Source organism: Poecilia latipinna, unplaced genomic scaffold (genome assembly GCF_001443285.1).
Source record: "Poecilia latipinna isolate Pla-1442-1.1 unplaced genomic scaffold, P_latipinna-1.0 Scaffold2333, whole genome shotgun sequence".
NCBI classification, from domain to species: Eukaryota; Metazoa; Chordata; class Actinopteri; order Cyprinodontiformes; family Poeciliidae; genus Poecilia; species Poecilia latipinna.
The window spans coordinates 6451-30619 of record NW_015114949.1 but is presented as its reverse complement, the minus strand read 5'-3'; the positions used below and the strand labels follow the sequence as shown (position 1 = coordinate 30619).

Below are 24169 nucleotides of genomic sequence, written 5' to 3'. Positions count from 1 at the left end.
TTTAAGTATCCAGGGTGAAATTTCCACAGTCAGTGACTGTTTTCTATGCTATGTCATCTGCAGGTGTTGGCTCACATTTTTACTGATTTTTGTTAGTGAACTTTCCAGAAGTTCACAGTCTACCAGGATATTCTAGAGCAATTCAAGATTTCCTCTGCGGACAAGTTATATGGAGATGCTGATTTTATATTCCAGCAGGACTTGGCACCTACTCACACTGCCAAAGGTACTGAAAGCTGCTTCAATGACTGTGGGGTTCCCGTTCTTGACTGGCCAGCAAACTCCCCTGACCTTTAACCTCATAGAAAATCTCTGGTCTGTGGTCAAGAGGAAGAGGAGAGAGATCAGACCAACAAGGCAGATATCAAATCAATCTGGGCAATGTATTTTAAATTTGGTCCCTTTCAATTCTAAAGCTCATTGTTTGATAAAGGTGCAATCTGTGGGATATTGTTTTATTTCACTGAAGTTGGATTAAAATAATTTTAAACTGAAAAAGTGGGCTACTTTCTTTTTGCTCTCACCAAATAATCTTGAAATCACCCTTTAAAAAAAAATTAAAAAAAGATTGTGGAACCTGTTTGCTTCTGGTACTGAGCATGAACTTTGATAAAACTAAAGTGTTAAGTAGGGAATTTACTGTAAGATGGAAACAAACAAACAAACAAACAAAAAAAAAACTTTTGTACTCATTAGAAGTAGAGTTATTAAGCATACTTTGAGCTGGAAGTGACAGAAGTGTCGGTTAAAGGAGCTGATCGATGGCACTTTTCAGAAGGCACTGATCGTCTTTTCCTGCAGTGGCATTTGCTGCCTGTCTAAACTCTTTCTGCGGCTCTATCCAGCCTGTGACATATTCCATCAAGTGAGGTCAACAGATATCTGAAATTTCGTTCTCTCCCCCTCAAAGAAATCAATTCAGGTTTCAGGTGATTCTCCTGTCTGTCCACTTGTGACAGCTGGCTCACAGTCGGGGTGAGTTGACCTTCATCTTTGTCCTCTCCGAGAGGACTTCCTGCATCCCCCCTGAGCATAGTCACAGTCCAGCTCACCTCATCTGTACGATTCATACTGCATGCCTTTCTGGCCAAATAAGATCACGTACTATCAAGTGCCTTCTCAGGGCGATAGGAGATAGCACAATCACTTGAGTAAGAAATAGGGAAAATACGTAGTGGATTGAGCAGAAGTGGCAACATATGCTTAGAGGGAAGGAACATATGCTGTGAGTAACCCTTCATTTCACATTATGACTCAAACAGACACTGAAAATTATGATCTTTGTCATAAAATTTTATAGGGACAAATATTTTGCTTTGCCCTCGCAGAAATTGTTTCCTTACATGTTGCTGTGTTTTGAAATCTCAGTTATTGGGGTGAAAGGAGAGAAAGGTCTTGTCTTTTACTTCCTCCTCTTCCCCTACCAAAGCATGCAACACACCAATATTTACAAAGGTATTCAGTTTCCATAATTTCCATATGATATGTTTCCTAGTCATCAGTGAACGCACTTCATGAACAACAGGCAAATAAATACTATTAAAAAGGGCATCAACTTTCTTAAAATAAGTTACAGTCTTTTTTCATTTTTGCCATGATAGTAATTACCTACCATCCATATAATGGTTAAAGAGAAAATAACATTAGGCTTGTCACTATCTGAATGCTCCTGCTTTTATCAGGAAGACAGCTGCAGGGATCACACTGCTTCAGGTCAATGGTAATACTCTTTTTAGTTATTCTGAAAGGCAGACATATCCAACACAAGCTGCCCTTAATCTACATTTTTACAGATTTTTGTTTGTGAATCTATTTGAAATGCTGCACTGGGAAACTGGAGTAAATTACAGCTTCACTACTGAATGAAAAGTGTTGAGCTAGAGCTACAGGACGTACATGGTTTGTGTATCCAAACAGAAAGAGAAGGGGAGGAAGTGATATACTTTGCAGTAGCTACAATTTTTGAAAAAGAACTAAGTAGTGAAAAAACAGAAATGTGATGCACCCCTAACTACAATGAATGAAGCACACAGACAATGCTATAATAAACCAATGGTTATTTGCAGTTTTCTCTTTGAAAGATTTTGTCTAGAATTATTTAGACACGGTCAAAACATTTCTTGGAAGAAATGCTTGACACAATGTTTTGGCTTTTGTTAATCTGTTTTTGTAAGCCCAACCCCTACTATAACAAATGTCTAATTAAATATTGCAGCATTATCTTTTAAATGGTAATTTTAACCACATATGCAGTAAGTTGAAAGAGTACAAAATGTTTGCCCTCAAACAAATTCTTAAAAATGGAAGCCAATCTAACTTTTATTATTAAACAATCGGAGCAAAAATCCTGCAGTTATAGAAAGTTTGGATGCAAATTGAACTAGCTTGATACATAGAACTTTAAATTAATTTATAAAAGAAAAACATAACTTCCGTTTGATATTTGCTAGCTTAAAATAACCGTATGATGATGAAACCACAAACTGTGAAAAACAAAATCACAAAAAAATCTAAAGCATCTATGTTGTAATTCTCTCTGCTACTGGCACTAATAAATAAGAGTATAACTTTGTTGGATTTAGAGCAATGGACGCCTTCCAGCTAACTTCAACAGCCCCATTAGATGTAACATTGAAGCTATCTCACATTTGGCAACAGAACCTGGAAACTCCTGCCCGTTGCGTTTGCAGCACAAATTAATTCAGGGCCTTACCGCTTGTAGAGAAGTGGTTCAGAAATAGATGTGTTGCTGGCTAAGACCAAAGTTATAAGAACATCAATTAACAGAAAAGATATAGTGGGAGATTAAATTGTGATAAATTTATGTAACAATCCAATCTTTAGATTCTCCTTTGTTTACCAATGACCACCTTGCCAGTTAAAACTAAATCAGACCAATTTTTTGTGAACGTTCCAGGTTATAAGGCCTGTTGCTATGGTAATGGGAGAGAGATATGTATGAGGCTGAAGTTAGTTTTCTGTATTTCTGCATATCAAGCACACCTGAAAATGAATATTAGTTATTCAGATGGATAAATTCAAATGAGACAAAGCAACCTTCTAAAATAAATTTCTTTCAACCATATTTAAAAAACAATTTGCAATTGCATGTTTTGGACTCCAGTTGAAAGACTATAATAATTATGGTCTGCCAACAGGTGCTAGAAGATCCTGGCAATGGCTTAAGAAGTGCTCAGCTAAAGATAATCCCAAAACAATTGAGAGCTTTTGCTATCTTTGACACTGTTTGCTCTCATTAACTCTTTCAGGTTCCATAAAGTGCAAAAGAAATGGTCAGGGCAAAATGAGACAAATATGAAAAAATAAATAAATAAATAAATACTGTTTCACTGTTGGAATAATTTCTTTTAAGCACAAAAGTACAAAGATAAAATATATTTATATGTCAAAAAGAAAAAAATTACAAAGTTCTATTCAACTTTAAAATTTTACGTTTTCAGCTTAATTTCAAGAGAACAATGGAAACTGCAGAACTTTGGCGTAGTGAGTTCCAGAATAGTGGCCATAAAGTTTGAATTGATCTATCACCCTTTGTGTGTGGCGCAGTCAGCAGGCCCTGATTAAAGGATCTGCAAGGGACAATTCAATGCAAACAGTCTGACATATGCACTGGGGCTTGTCCATGTTACAACACGTTTCCCCAAGTTACAACCAGGATCTTATGCTACAATATTCCTGATTTTAAAAGCAAATAACAATATATGCTGGATAATGAACAATGATTTCAGTCTTTTCTTTAGGAAGAGAAGAATGTTTTCAATCATGCTACTTTTTTATGCAATTCATACACTGGCAACTTAAAAACATGGTTAGTCTTAAAACGACAGCGATACTAGTGAAAGTAAATGTCTGGAAATGTGTAATGGCTGATTGCCTTCGTCCAGAAAAACTTTAACCTAACCATTTTATTAATTTGCATTATGGTAGCAAATGGAGCTGAAAACCAAAACATCTACATTAGAGCCTGCGTTAGCAACCAAAGTATTTATATAGTTTACACATTTACAAAGAAATAAAGAAAAAGTGTTTCCTACCAAGAAGCATTAATGTTATGCAAGACCAGCTATCAACAAGGAGCACAAAAACAACCCCTCCCCCCCGAAAAGAACAAAATTAAAGTTGAATTTATATAGCCAATAGCTGTTATTTAACTGGGTTAAGGTGTTTTAGGGTGCACTTTTCTAAGATGAGAGCCCTAAAGAACTTGCTTCCAATACTTCCACAACACCGAGAAAGAGCCAGGCTTTCAAATTGCCACCATCAATCAAGAGGTTTTAAACGATGCAACAAGCAATTTCATGGATGGCTTTTTTCAACTTCTTCCACATTATTCCCCATCAGCCCCATGCACTGTACCCTATTTTTCTCTTCAAACAACCTACCTCCGTTTCCCATTGACTGCGGCACCACAGATAAAAACAGAGTCCTCTCAGGACTCTCTCGTTTATTCATGTCCAGTAACTTCTCTGCGTCTTTTTCCACATGTTTACATAGCTCAATGATTTTCCTATTCCAACACAGCAGCAATTTCATCCCTGAAGAGAAATCCATTAAAACATCTGAAACAAGAAGCGTTATGTCGTGACAAGAAATAGTCTTTATTCAAACTTTAAAAGAATAAACCTCGCTCTGTACTTTTGATAATAGAGGACTGCTTCCCTTCATAAAATAATACGAAAATATTTCTGCTCTCAGCAGTAGTGACTTTTTCGTTTGTTTGTTTATTTTTGTTTTATTTTGTTTTGTTTTGTGCACTAGGTAGCAGATCGGATGGGGTGTGAAGGTTACAGTTAGTGTATTTGTGAAATTGAATCTGGTCTCATTGTTTGTCTGCGAGCTGTAAAATTGGAATATCCCCAACAGCAAGCGGGTGAGGTGAGATCTAGTTATAATCAATTCAGGTTCTGGACATTAGCAGATATGAAACTGCCTACAGGAAAGCTCACAGTGGTTTTTGATATAAAGAAAATGATAGCAAACAGAAGATAAAAAAAAAAAATCTCAGAAGCAGGAAAAACGTACCTTTAAATTGATTCAAGATTACAACACAAAGATACTAATTCCCACATTTGACTCAAACTCATACTATTCGACAACAGCAAAACCTGATTTCACAGCAGAAATTTGGTGCACAAGCTGAACTGTTCTACTTTTACATGAAAGAGAGAATTTCATTCAAACCCAAAATAAACGACAGGCTGATTATCGTGGAGGATAGCCATGAAATTGCTTGTTTTCTGGAGTAAATTGGATATTTACTGAATGAATGTTTGTGCCTTGTTTTTCTCTTGTATAGTTTGTAAATTCCTTTGTGTAGAAAACCACAAATTTCCATCACACAATGAGGGAAGACACCGAAGAAAAGCAAAGGAAATGAATCTTTTTTTCACTCCCAGAATGAGCATACGTTTCAGACAGCAGAAAACATAGAATTATTTTACTGATTTATTTTGCATTTCAAATGAATAATAATAATAAAAAAAAAAAAAACACAACCTTAATAGATCCAGTCATATTTGAACATATATTGTTTTTTCATTTTTTTAATCAGTTTTTGAGAATGGCTATGTGCCCATCTGCCTTGTTATGGAGAACCTGGCCGACTGATGAACAGACGGCCAAGACTGAGTGTTAAATACAGAGTTTATAATTGGTGGCTGGGCTGAGCCATTTGCTTAGGGCTGACCAGCTGGAATCAACTACATCACTGATACCTGGGATAATAGGGTACAGCATGCAAGTACACAAGCAACATATAAATTAAGAAGCAGGGGATTGCTGTGCTTTTCAACAGTGCCATGTTTCTGCTGTCCAGCTGGACATATATGTACTAGGTTGTATGCTTCTGTCCAGATGAAGAGGTGGGTCATTGTTTATCCTGATGCTGTGGTTAATGTCTGATTTAAAACCCAATAATGTCCTGAAAAAAGTAAAAGAACCTTGTCACCCATTGTCGAGTGCAAGAGTTGGTGCATGGAGACTAAGCTAAGGCTAAAAAAAAAGTCATTGATGGCCAAGCAGTCATATTGAAGCAAGTCCTTCTGCTGCTTGTTTATGAAGACATGTGACAGTCCTGCATGTCCCTCTTCTACCGTTTGTACTCTTATATCTGAAGGAGTATTCTACTTCGACAATATCCTTACAACAACAGAAAGCAGTTTTGTTTCTTTATATATTTTTGATATAAAAATGAGTTACTTTGAAGAGGTTTATTCTGTTTTGATAGACAGCTGAATGGACACCAAAAACAGATTTTTTTTTTTTTTTAAGTTTTTTACTTCTGGAAATTAAATTAGGATTTTTCAAAAAAAAAGTGGGCTTTTTTTTAAATTGCACTGACTATAAATATTTTGCTTATAGTACATAAATCTGCTGGCATTTTCTCTTCACATAAAGCCAGATTAGCGTGCAAGAGGCTTAATCTCTAATGGTAAGAAAGGAGCAAAGACCAGTGAGGAATTCCTAAAACACCTCCAATCTAAAAAAAAAATAATAAAAAAAAAGTGGTTATTTATGAAATAAATTGATGTGAAATGCAAAACTGATGTAACAATTTAAGTAAATATAAAAAGATTTATTCACTCCAGATATGATGTTAAATGCGTATAACCATCTCAAAGAACGTCCCTCCAAAAATGCAAAACTAAGTCTCACATCTGGTTTTCTCACCTCAACACTCTCATTCACACATCAATGAATTGCGTTGTCTTCCCTGAAGACTAATAATTAATTAATAACATAGTAAAAAGGTGGTCAATGATTGTCAGAATTCAATCAGTTAATATGTTTCATAACATTATTATATGAAGTTATAGGTCATTAAACAACACAAGGCAGTTTCATTTACGGCTTTTTTGTTTTCACAGGATTATCTAACATTTGTAAACACCTGCAAACTTTCCTTGCACACATTGGAAGGATTAAAGTGATCTCCTCCTTTTGTCCTGTGGCAGACTTACAATACGAAAAAGCCTTTAAGGGACACAGTGCTGTGTGAAAAGTCTAGCCAGCAGGCATCACTATGAATCAGCTGAGACTGTTTTAAAACCTAAATATGTCTTCCAGTAAATGACAGCTGTGGTGCTTTCTATTCTTCTTTTCAAGACAACACATTATTTCTGCAATTGGTGTTACTTTCAGCTAAAATCAATCATCTAAACAGGCACTGAGATATTTTGGATGACCATTAATTATATCTGAATTCCTGAGAAGGGACTCCATCTCTCATTCGACCCACTCGATTTCAGCATTGCATGAAATGACTCTCTCTTGTCATGTATTTTGAGAACTGTAAGAAGCACCTGCCCAGGGATAAATGGAGTGGGATGGAACCTGCCAATGAACAAGATGACAGTGGTGGCGACAGCTTCTCAGCTTCCCTGGAAGGTGATCGAAAATAGGGACCAAGTGACACATTTCTGGATGTTTGTCATCTCTGCAGAACTGACCAGGCACTCTCATCTTTAGTTCACCGTTTTTTGATGCAGTCTTGTCTCTGCTTGCCATCCTCAATATTGTCAAATCTCACAGCACAGTGTTTCGGGAAAGAAGCGTGCATTGCAGTCAAGGTTTCAGAACAACCTATCACACTTTTGTGCTTCTGTGAAATGAGCTTTTATCAGCTGATGCTCTAATGTGGAGGATGTATCAACAAGACGCAACACATTGGCTTTGAATAAGAATTATTTTTTTTCCCCCAAGGGATTTGGATGTTGTCTGCCTCATGCATCTTCACTCCGTGCAGAATATTTATCTTATCATTATGTAAAGCATTACCACATGTTGTGTTGCAGTTTGGTGGCTAACAAGACAAACTATCGACACATCTGAGTTGCATTAGGAGAAAGAAATTGTTTGTCCAAATAAATGGAGAGATTCATTCAGTCAAACAGACGGAAAAAACAATAACATTCTCAATGTGTTATGTTTTCATACAGCATAATAGAAGATGGTATAGTTATGTACTGGTACAGCATAAGTCTGACAAGCTTGTTAGTTTGAGCACTCCAAGGATCATCACTCTTCCAAAATCTCTTACAGTGATATGTCATCTTTATATCGAAGTAATAGAAGCTTTTACTGATTGACAGCGTCTCTTTGAACATTTCTGAACCAACCCTTTAAGTCTAGGACGGCTTCTTTAAATGTTGTTCTTCAAGGAGCTTGGTTGTACCTTCTGTGAGGGATTTGACCGAGTCTCCGAGGGTCTTGTTCTCCATAGCTAATGACACCACCTGTTACTGGATTCTAGGGATTCCCACAGCACCATGAAACTCCTCGTGGAGAATTACAACAAGGGTCTGTCTGACATCAAAGCTGTGCGACCTTTCGTCAATGCCGCCCAGATGTCTTCATATTCCCCATCAGAAGACGACTGCTGGTAAGGCATTCTGAGAGTTTCTCTCTCCGATGTAATCAATCATTCTGGTTGTTGTGGCTAACAGGTGTCCAGCAGTTTTTAAGTTTACTGCACCGTAATAACAAGATGTGCTTATATTTCAGTTCAGTTTTTTTTGTTAAATTTTGTTTTGTTGCTTAGTGCATTTGTGAAGACATACTTTTTTTTTTTTGCATTTGTTATTAATTTTCTAAGCCAATATGAAATTATGACTTCAGAATGGTAGTAAAGAAATTACTTTTACGGCTTTCAGTGTTTGCTGACACCCTAAACCTTGCAGTACTACTCAGACATTTTGATAACCTCCCAAGGCCTTGCTGATGTAGGCAAACCTACTCTGAGCCCTTTGCATTAACTCATGTGGAGGTCAGTGGTAAGAAGATACAGCGCATGTCGAGCTGTATTGGCATCTTAAGGGTAATGTCCTGATGAAGTGTTCAGTCTCAAGCACTTAATAGTGAATTTTTTATTAAATCCTCTATTCTTTAGAAAATGAGTCCTAAGTGGGAGCTTAATCCACGTGTGTCATCTTAATTTCATCATGAAAATGTAAGGGGCGCATACTTTTGTTGTAAAAATATGATCATAAGGGGCCATGGCAATATGAAGGAGCCTTGTGTTAGGTCAAGTGAACTGAAACTGATGGTGAACATAATTAATGGTCTGAAATAGACTAAGAATTAGTGCTGGGCTGGGATGTTAATTGGCTATGATACTTGGACTGGTGTCTCTCTGCCGGAGGCTCTTAGTCTTTTTCTCTGTGCTTTGCTGTATCACTTTGCTTCAATTTTCACTGTCCTATTACTTCCCCTCCATGCTTCCTCCCAGACTCGCCCTCCTACTCAAGTCCCCTCTGTCTTTTTCAACCTCTTTTTCTGTGTTCCCTATGCTGCTCTTGTGAGTCTTCTTTCACTTCAAGGTGTCTAGAGCTTCAAAAACAGAGATAAACCTTTAACATCAACTTCTCAAGTTGATTCGTACTCAAAAGGTGCAAGCTTTGGTTGTCTACGGCAAAAGAATTATATAGCTAATGGAACTACCGTATTATCCATGAAATGACAGATTGAAATAAATGGCCTGTGCAACTCTGTAGCAAAAGTGTTTGTATAGCGGTACACTGTAATAAATATGCAAGAAAAAAAGGTCATGGTTTTGCTGGGTTGAGCATGTTTCTACTGCCCTACCGTTCTGAGAAGCTTTTAAGTTTTCATAATGAGGCTCAGCAATATTTGATCTTTTTAATAGTTTATTTTTTCTAAATAAAAAAAACAAAAAACAAAACTGTTTTACACAGTTCTGCACTTTTGCAAAGCTTAGGTCACAGATAAAAACTGAATAATTGCAAATATGTCCAAACTTTAAGACTTCTGTGCAAGAATTTAAAAAAAAAAAAAATAATAATAATTCACCATATTTTTCATATGGCAAATCAATAAGATAATAAGATTTAATTCCTGGTAAATAGTCTTTTTTTTTTTTTTTTTTTTTTTTTTTTTTTACAACAATCCGCATTTGGGATAAAGGATTCCTAATTGTATGCCTTAACTGAGAAAAAATCTGTGTATAAAACTGAACACAATGTAGTCAAAGGTTTTATGAAATGTGTGCAAAATATATATTACACTCAGCAGCTTTTATTAAATCCAGTTTAATATTTATATGCTTCATATGTATTCACACTCAGAGATAAATATAATTTGTCAGAGGCAGTTCTGTTTTGATAATAGGAAATCAGAAGCTGTCAAGGCATCACAGCTATCAATAATTTCTTGCTACTGCATCTGACTGATGAACAGACTCTTAATAAAAGAGGGGAGGGGAAGCAGAATCTCCAGGAGCAGGAGGAGACAGGAGTGAATTAGTGGCTAAATGATGGTGACAACAAAGCAGGACTTTTAAAGTTGAAAAATGTGATTAGTGAACAAGAGAGAAGACAAAGAGAATCCAAAGGTATACCGAAATAGTCTCGAAGAACCGTCCGGATCAAAGAGAAAAAGCTGACCTTATTATTCCTTCGGAGATTACATCGTGTCCACACAGACTGGTTATCCACACAGACAGCAATCACAGTCATTCCAGCGCCTCCCCATCGCTCTCTCACTGCCTTGCTGATGCCCTCTGGGAGATCACACTATCATGGAGATCTCAACGAAGACGAACATTAACTCACATATCAATAAATAGGCTTTACTGCGTAGGCGGCGCAAGTATCCACCAAGCGGGGTGAGTGAAGACTGCCATTGATTTGCAGCACTGAAGGACAGACGGAGGTTGAATGTTCAGGTTGTGGGTTGAGGCTGAGCAGGCTGTCAGGGTTTAAGGGCTACTGGAGTTCTGAGACAGCTCGCCGTACACAGACATTTATCATCAGCAAGGTAACTGGCTTCTCTGAAAGCAACTCAGGCGAAAAATGAACAGCTGCCACAGCTGCACTTACAAAGACCCCACCATTTCATCCACCCGTTTTTTTTTTTTTGCCATTCCCAGACATCAATGTGCAGCAACAGGAAACAAGTCAGATGTATTGTCATTAAACTACATGATATTTTTCTCTTTGGCTATGGCTGATATTTTGGAGCAGAATGATTTTAAATAAGATGATGTAAACAAGAAGGATAGAGAGCAAAAATCTAAAAAGAAAGAAAAAAAACATCTAGCATGAAGGGGTTTCAGTTGCATAAATTTATTGTGTCTGATTCTCTTTAAATAATCCCATCTGACACAAACAAAAATGCTTCAAAATGAGTTGAGTGACTTTGCCATGCTGGGCCTGCCTACACTGACCTGAGATCTGGCATCAATGGAATAAGTAGATCTTCAACAGGCTTTGTAAAATACTGCAGTCGCTTTCACTCTACTTTGAAATGCACAAAGTCCTGACACTTGAACAGCTATTAGATGAAATATTTGCACTACAAAAGGAGAAGTTGCAGTCAGTATTACAATAATCACAAGAAGATATTAAACAAAACAGAAACTGACAATGTGTTTCTTGTCTCAGTGAAAAACAAAAATCCCTGCATATCAATAAAGCATAATAATATGACCATCTGTCAAATAGTGTTTTTGTATCCCCTTTTGGGCCACTGCAGTCCTGACTTGTCCAGGCAAAGTCTCCCAGAACCACTATTAGACCTCTGAAGGTGGACTGTGTTGTCTGGCACCAAGATATTGACAGCAGATTCTTTAAGAGCTGAAAGTTGGCTGGAGGTTTTCATGGATTAGAGCTATTTGTCCAACACACAGGATTGATTTCTGAGGCATTTGGAAGCCAAGTAAACACCTCAAAGCCTTTTTTTTTTTTTGCTCTTTAAGACTTTCCTGAAATATTTTTGTTTTGTGACATGGAACAACATCATGCTGAAAGAGGCCTGCATCCTTGTTTATCCCCAGTTTAGTGGTCCACAAACACCTGGTGATTCAATTGGCCAGACTTCCCTGGAGATGCATTGTGAAACCTTCCCATTAGAACCAGTGTTGACCTCTTCAGCCTTTTCAGCTACAGTACCTTTTCTATTACGTTGAACAACACAGGCCAGCCTTCACTCTCCAAATGCATTCGTGACAATTAATCTTTGGTTCACCAAAGCTATGCTTGCCCCGTTTTTCCTCCCTCTAAAATATCACTTTTGAGTCATACATGTTAATTTGATGCCAAATATACTCTAACAGAGAATATCAGTGTAATTAGCCATGCATGGTCATAGTTCTATGACCAGGTATGGTGCAAGTTTAGGAGAAGAAACAGAAAGTTCTAATTTTTTTAATGATTTTAAATTGGCAATAACGGTTTGGTACAAAACCTCTTGTTTTGTGTTTGCAACACGAAGGCTTTTATATCATAGGAACCATGGTATACATATTTTACAAGTAAATCCATTGACCTTCCAAGTAACAAAACTTTCTCATACTTTTATATATCATTCCTATAAATTTTCTTTTTTTTTCTTTTTACATTTTCTATGACAAGACAGTCCTCTACCCTTGTGCAGAAGTCAAATGAATTTCAACTTGGCGCTTCTCCGCTGTATTATGAAGGCTTTGCCCCCTTTCTTTCTGTTCATGCCCAGCTCATGGTTCCATCTTTCTCTTATTGAAACTCAAACAGAATGTGGACCCATTCCCCCGCGCTGTACAGAGTGTTAGGGAGGGCTGCAGATTAAAAAGCTTTCCCCTGGGCGAGCTCACCAGGCTGTTCAGCACTGCTCGCCAGGGAGATTCACTACATACATTCTCTTTTATGGTCCTTTCCTTATTCATCATAACACAGCTTCAATTTTATTAACTTCTCCATCCAAGCATACATCTTTCCCCCCTGCCATTAGTCTTTTTCTCTCTCTGTTCTTATCCATACAGCACTACACTCCACCAACTTTCCCAGGGTGTTCATAGGAACACATAAACAAGTGCATGCTGGTGTTTGCTCACATGAATACAGATTTAGCGATGGCTTTGTTTTCATCACTCAAAGGAAATCTTTTTGTGTCTGTTGGGTTAGAGTCACCCGTCCGCTTAACACGCACTGAATGCAGAAAATATGAATAAAAAGGATTCCAACATGTATTTCATGCAAAACAGAACATAGAAATGCTGCAAATGTTAGCCACTTGGAACAAGACTGAGAAGGATTTTCTGTTTCATGCAGAAACAGAAAATATGTAAATAAAGAAGATTTTTCATGGATTACACCAGTTCATTATGAACATTGGCAAGTTTCTAGTTATCAATTTGTGATATTTTGTTGCACTAAAAAGCGTAAAAGCCTTCGACATCTCACCGTTACAACATTTGAGATCAGTCTTTTTGAATTCTTTTCCTGGGTTCCCATTTTTTCAGACATGGCAAGAGAAGCAAATTCTCCTGGTCACAGTTTTTCCAACCATAGGAAGAAGGAAATGTGTTATTGAACCCAAAACTTTGATGACTTCAGTGGAGTTCACAGCAACCATGCTAAGAAAAAGTAAAAAGTGGAACGAGCGGAAGCAATGGATCTACTGCAGTCTCATGAGAAAGGTGACGACACAAAGAAAGGCTTTGATGGAGGAGCTTCGCCCATGTTGTAGTGTGAAAAGATGGAATAATAAATACAAAGAAAGGGACCAAAATATGTGATGTTGTTCCTCTGAAGTGTAACGCAAGATCAAAATGGATACAATGCTTGCCTAAGGTATCATTTTTATAATTTTTCTTATGAGATGGTGAGTGTCCATGATAAATGTCATATTTTATAAGTTAAGAGAAGGATCAAAATGCAGACAGGGACTTGGATGAGGATGGTGAAGGTCTAAAAATTAAGACAGAAAGCTTAAAAACAATAACAGGGTGTGGTGCATGGGCAAAGTATCAAGGAAGCAGCAAATGAAAGACGCTGAATACAGGTGAGTTAACGTGGGGATTAGAAACAACTGTGGAAGAGAGAAAATACACAAACTGAAGGAAAGTGAATAATTAACACAACTGAAGCTGACAGAAATATAACATAGATAAAGATCATACTGTCCATTATCTATGGGTGAGTGCTTTATCAGTCACAATCAAGTGCAAAGCATAGAATGCATAATGTCTGTGACCTTCATGTTTGCATTTTATATGCTCCAAAATGCAACCTTAGACCAAGTCCTATACCAAAAAGCACGGAGCTGTTTTGCTGGTTAGCTTGCACAATATTTTACTCTTTTTGTGTGTAATTTGCCAGTATCCTAAAGTACTGAAATCATCATGACAAATTGTCCCAAATGAAATGCCCCAGATCTTGGGTCTCGGTTCAATGACATTAAGCAGCACCTGAAGAGAAATACAAGATGTCACGGATTATGCTCTGTTTCTCATTAAAGATTCATGAGTTGTCAACAGTGGTCTCATCCACAAACAGAAGCCTACACAAAGACACACTAATCATTAAGGTGCTGTCTGAAATATGATGAGAAAGCCAAAAAGGAGGAGAAGCTGTCGTCTCGAGTTGTCAGATTCTCCACATACGCCACGGCTCCTGTCGTCTACTTGCTGCTTAAGAGAGAGCCAATTTATTTCCCCAGAAGGATGTGGACCACTTGTGACATTTGGCAACGGAGCATCAGAGGATTCATCCAGCTGTTACACACTCAAATACACATAAAAATACAACGGCTAGAATATAGGTTGGAGAATTCACCACAGAAGCTTTGACAGGCTAAATAGATGAACTAGCAGCTTCTCCGCTTTAATGTGTAATGATTGTTGGCAGTCCTGATACAACCCTCTATCACTCACCTATTGTCTGTTCTGATGCCAGGTGAAGTGCAAAGGGGAAAATAAATGCAGTCAAAACTGCTGGCCTCCTGCATCACTTTAATGCATATTTCCACTGCAACCCTCCTCTGTGATCATGCATTTCTTTATTCCATCCCTCTTAAGTATTTTTTCTGAACAATAGAAACAGAGGTTTCAAATATGCACATTCAGATTTGAAAGTACAGTGCCTTGCAAAGTTTTTCTACCCCTCAAATGTTTGCATATTTCGTAACATAAAAACACAAACTTGATATATTGTATTTAGATTTTATGTGATAGAGCAAGACAGAATTCTGCATAACTGTAATGTGGATGATGAATGATTCTTTCAAAATGTTTTACAAACAAAAAGCTGAAGAGTAGAATGAATTCAGATTCTTATTTATCAAACATGACCATTTAAGATTCAATGGCTTTTTAGATTTTTCAGTTGATGATTGGCAGAGGTCTAAACAAACTTGTAAATGTCATTTTTAAGAAAAAAAAAATTCTATAAACTGGAAGCTAACAGTCATTTTACACCATTACCTTTTCAGAGATACCTATCACATTTCTGAATGCCTTTAAATTTAAATGCATTTCTTACTGTGTTGCTGTATCACCAATTTTTTTTACATGAAAATATTTTATGAACGAAATGTTTTGAGCAATATTTTGCAAGTTATTTCATAGACATGTAAACTGTAGTAAAGTTGAACAAACATTGCATCAAACGTGACTTCAGAACAGCCTATTACCCACCACGCTACAGTTCTTTTTTTCATGAACCTCAAAAATAAATTCAGATCTTTGCATCAAAAGTGAACAGGACCCCCCTGCAATTTTTACCTTAAAATGAGTCAGGCTTTCAGTTTAAATATATTGATCTAATGCCTTATTACTGAATCAATAACTCAAGATTGATTTCCTGTGGAAACGACACTAAGATCAATGCATGTCACTGAATGCATTTTCATCTCTCTTGCTTCTGCTGCCACATCTTTGTCTCACTGTCTGCATTCTCAAGCATGCTAATTAGTTTGGGTTGGTGTGCTGTCCTGAAGGAGGGGTCAGTGGGCTAAAATGAAAATAGAATCTGGAAAAAGGGCTGTATGAATAATAAAATGGATGGCCAGGCCAGGCCTGTTGCCTGCAGGCCTGATAAAATGCTTCTATTAGCAGAGCCATCCAGGTGTAACATGACCATCAAGGCTGGATATCCAAGCAGAGGGAAAAACACTGGAACCTTGTTATGGCCAGAGCAAATCCAAGCTCACTCTACCAAACATTAATCCATGTGATGGCTCAATAGACTTTTTACATCTCGGGGTAGATGTGTGGACTTGAATTTATATCTACGTGTGTGTGCGTGTGCGTGCGTGTGCGTGTGTGTGTACACGTGTCTGCTTCTCGGAATGGAAGCAAGAGCCAAATATGTGTGTCAGACACACTGAATTTCACGGAGACGTGCAATGCTGTCAGTGGATGCTGGAGGCACATTCATGATCTTAGATTTTCATGCATTGCTATAGGCCACTTTCCGATGTGGTGTAATCACTTTATCTTGATAATGGAAATTGGATTTAATTTTCTCTTTTCAGCCAAAGCATGTTAAGTCAGTCTTTCTTCAGCTTGGAGGTGAAATTGAATGGTTAATGGTTCTTTGCTCACTGCACCTCATCTGGCCCACAGACGCTCATCTTATTTGTAGAAGCGGTAAAATTGCATAATTAAAAACAATTATTCACTACAGGTCGTTATCCTTCCTGCTAATTAAGATGTTGACATAGCAAGTTGTGTGTGGTGGGGTGGCAGTTACACACGAAATATTGCTTTGTACTCATTTCACTGAAAATGAAGAGGGCATAAAGGAGTCATTTATCCCATTTGTGCCTCAAAGACGATTGAAGGACTGACTTTGGCTCCTGTTGTAAAGTACAGGAAAAATGAAATAACTTAGGACACCAAGCTGGCCTAAAATTGTTTCTTTAATAAATACTAAACCACTGTTTATGCTGAAAGTGTCAGTAAAAAGAAAAAAAAAAAAAGAAATAATCTATAACAGCTCTCTCTTTCACATTTCAACGACTTCACCCCTTTGACAAGGAACATGATGTGCAATTTTGTAAATCCACACTGCAGATCAAAGTTCTATCAAGTTCTAAAAACTGTCACCCACCAGCCTCTCCTGTTGAAGCAGTGAGCATCTACTGGTAAGCATCACCAAGATAGTCTGATTACTCTCCTAATAGATGAGGGAAAGGATAAAGATGGATACTGCGAGAGCAAGCAGACGATAAAGGAACAAGAAACAAAACTGAGATGCAGTTTCAGTAAGTTCTAATGGAGAAAGTAGAAGGATGAGAAGCAGCAGGGAAAGCTGGTAAAAAAAATAGCTGCATTCTGTCTGTTACACAGTTTAGCATTTGAAGCAAAAGGCTGCTGTCTCACTGCAACTTCATATCCTGTTCCATCGTACTTCTCTCCGACGACAACATGAAGTCTGTTTGACAAGACGCTAATATCAAAAGGATTAAATAAAGATGGGAACTAAAGATCAGAGGGCAACATAAGAGGGAAGTTACTCCAGCTCACAGTTCGGGAAGCACACGAACATATCATGTTTGAGAACCAAAGAAAAGTAGGAAGAAAGGCATCAATGTCAAAATAAAGAAGAACAAGTGAACAAATAAATGTTTATAACTAGAGATGCACCAATCAGAGATTTGTTGAGAATTTCTGATCTCAGGGATATTTTTGTCTTGTTGGTATTTCACTTACTTTTTTTTTTTCCATTAATCTGAATTATGTAAAAAAACAAACAAACAAAAAAAAAAAAACATCAAAGCATATTTGTCTCGCCATTCCTCCATGAAGGGTCATTGCTTATTTATATTCTGATTATTTATAGTTGGAAGATTATATTTGGAAGATTATAGATGTTGCTAGGATCTTATGAATATTTTATGACAAAAAAACAAAAAAACAAAAAGGGACATTGATTTGACATTTTTAACTGGATTTAGCCAACTGCGAAAGCAAGCTTACATTATTGATCTTAGGGTCATTATGATGTCCAGAATGTAGCTCCATTAATTAACACTGAATTTTCCAAATGGCTGTAAATTTTCCAGCATGTTCCTTCGGACAGAGGGTGAAATCTACAAAAGGTGAAACAGAGCAACTTTGCTGTTCAGCCTTCCAGTTATCTGCAGAAAGCCTTCACTCTCTCACAATCTGATTAACCCCTTGAAATACAGTTTAGCTTCTTACATATCTGTGGTTTAAATCCCTAACTACAGAAAATAGTTTAGGCCACTGAATTACCCCCCATTAGTACCCACATGGCAGGGGGTTGTGCAGCAGCTAGCTGTGCACAACTAGCTGCTGCTAGTAGAGAAAGTGCTAATAACTTTCTCTATTCCATTTTCGATCCCACAGATTGTGCTACTGTCAGAGCTTAGCTAACAAGGCTATTACTATAACATAGAAAGTGTTCCTGGGTCAGTGTGTCTGTGTCTCCTTGTGTGTCTGTTCTGTCTGCTCAAACCACCAGTATTTAACGGCAGATGGTCGCTCACATTGAGCCGAGTTCTGCTAAATCGTTCTTCCACTGTCACCACATTGTCACTTGGGGGGAGGAGGGGGTTGCTGCAAAGTCAATGACTCAGTTCAGTTGGATGGGTTTCCTTCGAAAACGTCTTGCCAACTGGAGTAATAAACTTAGCTGTGTGTTATACTTGAATGTGTGTGGCTGAATTTAAATCTTAAATCTTTCATTTCAAATAAAAAGTAGTTCACGTATTTCAAAGAGAAATTATATCCAAGTATCTTCAGAGTGTCATTGTGGATAATAATCTCCGTCTGCAATCTGCTTTTCAACAAATCCAAAGCGATGAATCTCCACAGTAACATGTCCTGGATGACACAATCAGTTGTTGATAAGCACTGCTAATCCACCTCGTTTGCTTTTGCAACTTCTTTTCAAATCCCTGTCTGTCTGTATGGTCAGAAAGCCAAGCAGAGACTTTGGTTGTAATGAAACATGTTCCTTGTCAGTTATGATGAACGAGCTGCCACCTTTCCTCTCTGCTTGTTGGTTCTTTCTTTATGATTGATAATATATTTTTGTAAATAAATTTCATATAAATCTATTTGCAGGTCTAAGGTAGGACACTGAATTGCATTACATCAACTATAATGTAGGCATAAAGGATGCAGGTTCCATGTTCTATGTTTATTATGTTCACTTAAGAAAATATTGCACATGCAAATGTTTTGAGCATTAAGCATAAAAATTGACATCAGTCAATTCTTAACACTGCATTAGGAACATCATGCAACTACTCCCTGTTTAACAATGCTTCTTCTAATTCATTCTGTCAAACTATTCATTCTAAAATATAATTATAATGCCTGCCAAGACTTTTTGGATGTCCTTCAATATTGCATTCCTAAACACATTAAAAACTGACACAGTTTTCCTCCAATTTACTGCAGACCAGGATCCTACAAATTAAAGAGCTGAGAAGAACTATATTAATGCTTAAACGAGTCACTTGGTAAGTCTTTCCATGAAAGAGACCACAGTTAATGCTGGGTCGAGCATAGATCAGAATTTTAATACAAACCACCCACAATTTTCAAGCCCAAGCTTGAGAGTCAAGTGGTTACACAACCAGATGTGGGAGTATCTGAGCAACAAACATGCAGCAAAACAACACTAACTATGGCAGACTACACTCTTTGTTTGTGTGGCTTGGAAGTGTCACATACGTTGGCAGAAAATGCATCCTGACCTAACATTGTTCTAAGAAGAAAACTAAGTCTGCTTATGTCCTCCAGCAATTGTTTCTTTTCTTTTCTTTACTTACAGCATTCTTTGCCAACCAGATCTTTCCACACTTTCTCAAGACCAGCTGAGATCTTTTTTTTTTTTTTTTTTTTTCCATTTTTGTTATATGTAGATGGGATGGCGACCAAACTGTTTTCACAATTTGGAATCCTAAGACAAAACCCAGTTGTGGTTGGTGCAGCTGTATTAGGTACTACATCTTCTAATTTGGAGCACAGCATCTCTCAACCAATTACTGCTAACGCTCACAGTAAGTGGTATCACCTGGTTTAGGCAGACACTACAAACAGAGCACATTATTTTCTCTAAGCAGGGCATCGGTGAGAAAACATTCACAGCAGGTCGGCAGCATAATAGTTGTGCGTGAGAGAGAACCCGCAGGAAAAATAAGATAAAAGTGTTCCACACTTTTAATTCCTAAATAAAACTTTGGCTTTGATTTGCTGCCCATCTAATTCAAGACAGGACTATGGAGCATGGTATTGAAAGGTTCTTCCACCTGACAAACAGGAGAACGCCTATGAGTGACTGTCAGCTTTTCCGTTTGTCTATGACAGCGTCTGTCTTCATTCAGCACTCTTAAATTGGCTTTGGAACCAATTGGAAATGGTTCTTTTATTATACACCTCCCCATAACTCCCCCTCTCATCAAAGCCAGGCCATCTTTTATCTGGAAGATGACGTTTCCATTAGGGTCTGCCAACTTCTTACTGCTGCTCTGTGAGTTGTGGTGCTGGGGGATGAGCATTGTTAACCAACACAACAACATCGGCAGCATCTCACTGGCTGGGACGAGCAAAGGCCTCGGTCGAGGGAAGGCAGTTCATCAGATGACTGCTCACCTAGAACACACACACACACACACAATATCTCTCCTGCACCTTTTCGTTCACACCCTCATTCTTACAGAGACAAACACACAAAAAATTCACAGATCTGACAAAGTCAGAAAAAAAGACAGAACTTGGCCAAAGGGAGCGTGTCTGTCAGCTCTTCCTCAACAGTTTCAGGGATTCATCAAAGGTATGTGAGGCCCATAAGGCTCAGCTGCCAATCTGGCAAGACTTTCAGTCCCCAAACACAGAACCGGGATTCTTTCAAAGCGAGCTGGCTCCCTCCTCTCTGTTGTCACTGTCTTCATTAACTTTAGCTCCAGACCTAGCTCACATTTAGTTCAGGCCTCAGAAATCAGGAGGGTTTCACAGCTCCGAGAGCAGGGACACGTTCTGCCCTCGTCAACATTTAAAGGCCGTGTTGACTGGTGTAGGTCTGGTGACATTGTTGGTACTAATGAGGACACGGCCGTATACTGGAATGTGCTGGTCGGCAGAGACATGTGAATAATCCCACTCCGGGAGCTTTAATTAGGCCTACATTATCAAGCTGTCTGTCCACATTGACCCTATCATGTATTGTTTAGATGCCTCATAAATCATGAATCTAAATCAGAGATTCCTCAGTGTTGCATGCTACACTGAAGAACGCTAGTTGTTATTAATTACAATGTTCAATGCAAAGCTTTCTACTTTTTGAACAAAAAAAGCTTTCTGGTAAAGTGTAATTGAAACCGTAAAATAAGCATGTTGTGAGCAAAATGATCAGCAAGGTACATCAAAACAGAGACAGGAGCCTATTTTTTTGATAGCACATCAACAAAAATCTCCCTGTGTAAGGATTCCCGGCAAAGTGAGAGATGTGTTTACAAAGGGCTTTATGTAATTGTATGTGCAAATCAGATTGTCCCTTTAACAAATTATTGTGAGACTTTGTGTGATTTAATTAAAATCTTGTCAATTATTTATCTTTTTAAGTCTTCTTTAATTTTCGCTAGTAGATTTTTTATTCTTTGATTTTTAAAGCACTTTGTGATTTTTATCTTGAAAGCTGCCAATTAAATCAAGTTTAACTTTTTAAAAAATTTTATAGAAGCCCTCTAAAATCCAGTCAGCTGTGTGCTGGGTCAGAGAAGCGTATCCAAGTAAATATTATTGATGAAAAAACAAAACCCACAAAACAAAAGAAACAAACAAAAAAAAAAGACTAAAACAAATTTGAGTGTGTTAAGTAGAAAACAAAAAACACGATACCATTACAGGCTATGTAAACACTAAGAACATTCTATGTAAATTTTCAAAACATTTTTTTTTCATATGAAATTTGTGCTTTTTCTAATTACCTAAAAACTCACTTTCTGTGTTCTTTTGAAGTGTGAAACATAAATATATATGTAATGTCAGTCATCATACTGAGCATAAACGGATACGTCTCTGGACGTCTCTAGAATTTGGCACAAATGAAAGTCATTTCTTAAGGTTAATCAGCTCATTTCAAACAACGGTCTTTTGTAGAATCTGTATGGTCATCTTTAATTTTGAATTCAGCTGATTTGATGCTGCAGTGTTTTGTTTTTTTGTTTTATTTTAGGTTTTGCTTATTTATTGTCTCTTGTCCTGTGGGTAAAGTCACATTATTTATTGAGATGTGAAAAGATAAATTCCAATCAGTGTTGTACTCTTGAAGGCTCAAATGTCTTAAGGTCAGAAGCAAACAATTATTTATATTACTTTTTATGACCCTTTTTCTTGCAAGTATTAAGCAAATTTAATAAAAATAATTGTTGATCAATAATTCTTGCAGACTTTTGACCTTGTCTAGAAATCACAAACATTTCCTTTTTTGCAGTTTTTATTTCGGTTTCTTCAAGGGTCTGCAGTAAAACAGCTCTTTCTCCATCATGATCTCATCAGATCCGCATCCTTGACCTTTGGACTACGCTGTAAATGTCAGCCATCTTTATGGGCCCTGTGATGAGTTTATTGAAGAATTCACACTCACTTTAAACACACACACAAGGCCATGCACACAACTTTTCTACACATATGTGAACAAACTGCCATGGGATATGTCCTTCAAAGGCAACTATAACTCTGACTTCTAGGTGTGCTGAAATTCATGGTACTCAGACCTGGTGGCAGCATCGGAGGAGATGACCACCAGATATTTCAGCAAACCAACTGAAATAAATCCAGATGGGGGGGAGAAGTTAAAAAAAACAAACAAAAAAAAAAAACAAAGATACATTGTTCACATTTAATTTTTAAAAATGAAAATCTAAGAGTTTTGCATTCATTTTTAGCCCCTCGATAACTAAATGAGCTCAAGTGCAACTAATTGTCGTCAGAACTTGCCTCATTCTAATGAGTAAATGGTTTACTCATTAGAGTAAGTAAAGCATTAATACTGAGTCATTTAATCTCAATTTAAATGCAACTATTCTTTGAAGCCCTCAGAAGTTATTAAGAATCAATAGAGAGAAACATCATGAATACCAGGAACCAGACAGGGATAATGTTGTAGAGAAGTTTAATGTATCATATGGAGTGCCGTTTGGACCGTCAGCTAAAAATAGAAAGGAAATGGCAGAACCGCAAAGTCACCAAGACATGGACAGGAAAGCTTCAGAAAAGTAACCAAGAGATCCAAGGCTGATCTAAATAAGCGTTAGAGACCCAGGGCTAGGTTAAAAAAAGCTGTTGACAAAGCAATGAGTTGCTGCAAATCCAATGATAGGTGGTTCTACAAAAAAAATGTGGCTGTACTGGGACAAAATGTGAAAAAGGTAGAGAAGTATGAATACTTTTGCAAGGCACTATGTATATCCAATTTCTATACCTGCTTGTCCTTGAAGGGATGCGAGGGGGTTAGCACCAAACTCCAGCAGTCATTGGGAAAGAGGCAATGTACTCCCTGGATGGGTGCAGACAAACAATCATGCATGCACACTCATACCCAAGGGCAATTTAGAGCGACCAATTAACCCAACATTTATGTTTTTGGACTGTGAAAGGAAGCACACAGTTCAAACATATGAGTCTTTCTCCATGCAGAACGACGCCAGGCCGGGATTTGAACCCAGGACCTTCTTGCTGCAAAGCATTGGTATTACCAACTGTTCCACCGTATTACTTTAGCAAAGCACTGTAAAAGTGTGATTTTCTATGGCTGGAAAGATATATTTATTTTTCCAGCAATGCATCACTACATAATAGATAAATGAGTCAAAGCCCACAGTGATTAGCTGACTCAATGGTTGCTAGGAGTTCCTGAAAGCCCTTTTTAGCTTGAATTGGTATCCTTTATCAGGAAAACATAAATTAAACAGAGCATTAAGTAGCACCAAAATCCTGTGCTATCTGGCTGCAATACAACAACAGCAGCATCATAACAACTGGACCAACTTTTACCATATGGAAAATACTGATCTAATCTCATCTCAGGCCACTCCTGAATCAGCGTTCTTCTGGAGTTCTGGTTCATAACAGCAGGAGTGATGGGGCCAGGGACACAAGCACTGCTGCCACGATGATAAATGTTGTGCATTAGAACTGTCTGCCTCTCTGTGCCCGAGCTGGGCTGCAACTCCACCTAGCGGACCGCAGAGCTAAAAGTATGGGGAGGAAGCAGGAGGATTGTATTGAGATCGTTTTGCAGATGGACTGTAATATAAAATTTAAATCAAAGTCTATAAAAAGCCTGCCTTGGGATCAGTAAAATATCCTATATCCATTACTGGTGTCTAACAGGCTTTGGTTTTTGTGAAGATGGCAGGTGGTTGTCTTGTTTAAGGAAATTGATGATTTGGGTAC

At 37.7% G+C, this 24169-nt stretch overlaps 1 protein-coding gene across 1 annotated transcript in view; it reads right to left on the bottom strand.

Moving 5' to 3' along the window:
* The window catches only part of LOC106937387 (neurexin-1a-beta-like), a 59720-nt gene extending 58650 nt beyond the window's left edge, over window positions 1-1070 (bottom strand). The window contains exon 1 of the mRNA XM_015018848.1: window positions 969-1070. Within this exon, the coding sequence (XP_014874334.1) occupies window positions 969-1070 (102 nt within the window). The remainder of the gene's footprint in view (window positions 1-968) is intronic.
* Between the last annotated feature and the right edge of the window lie 23099 nt (window positions 1071-24169).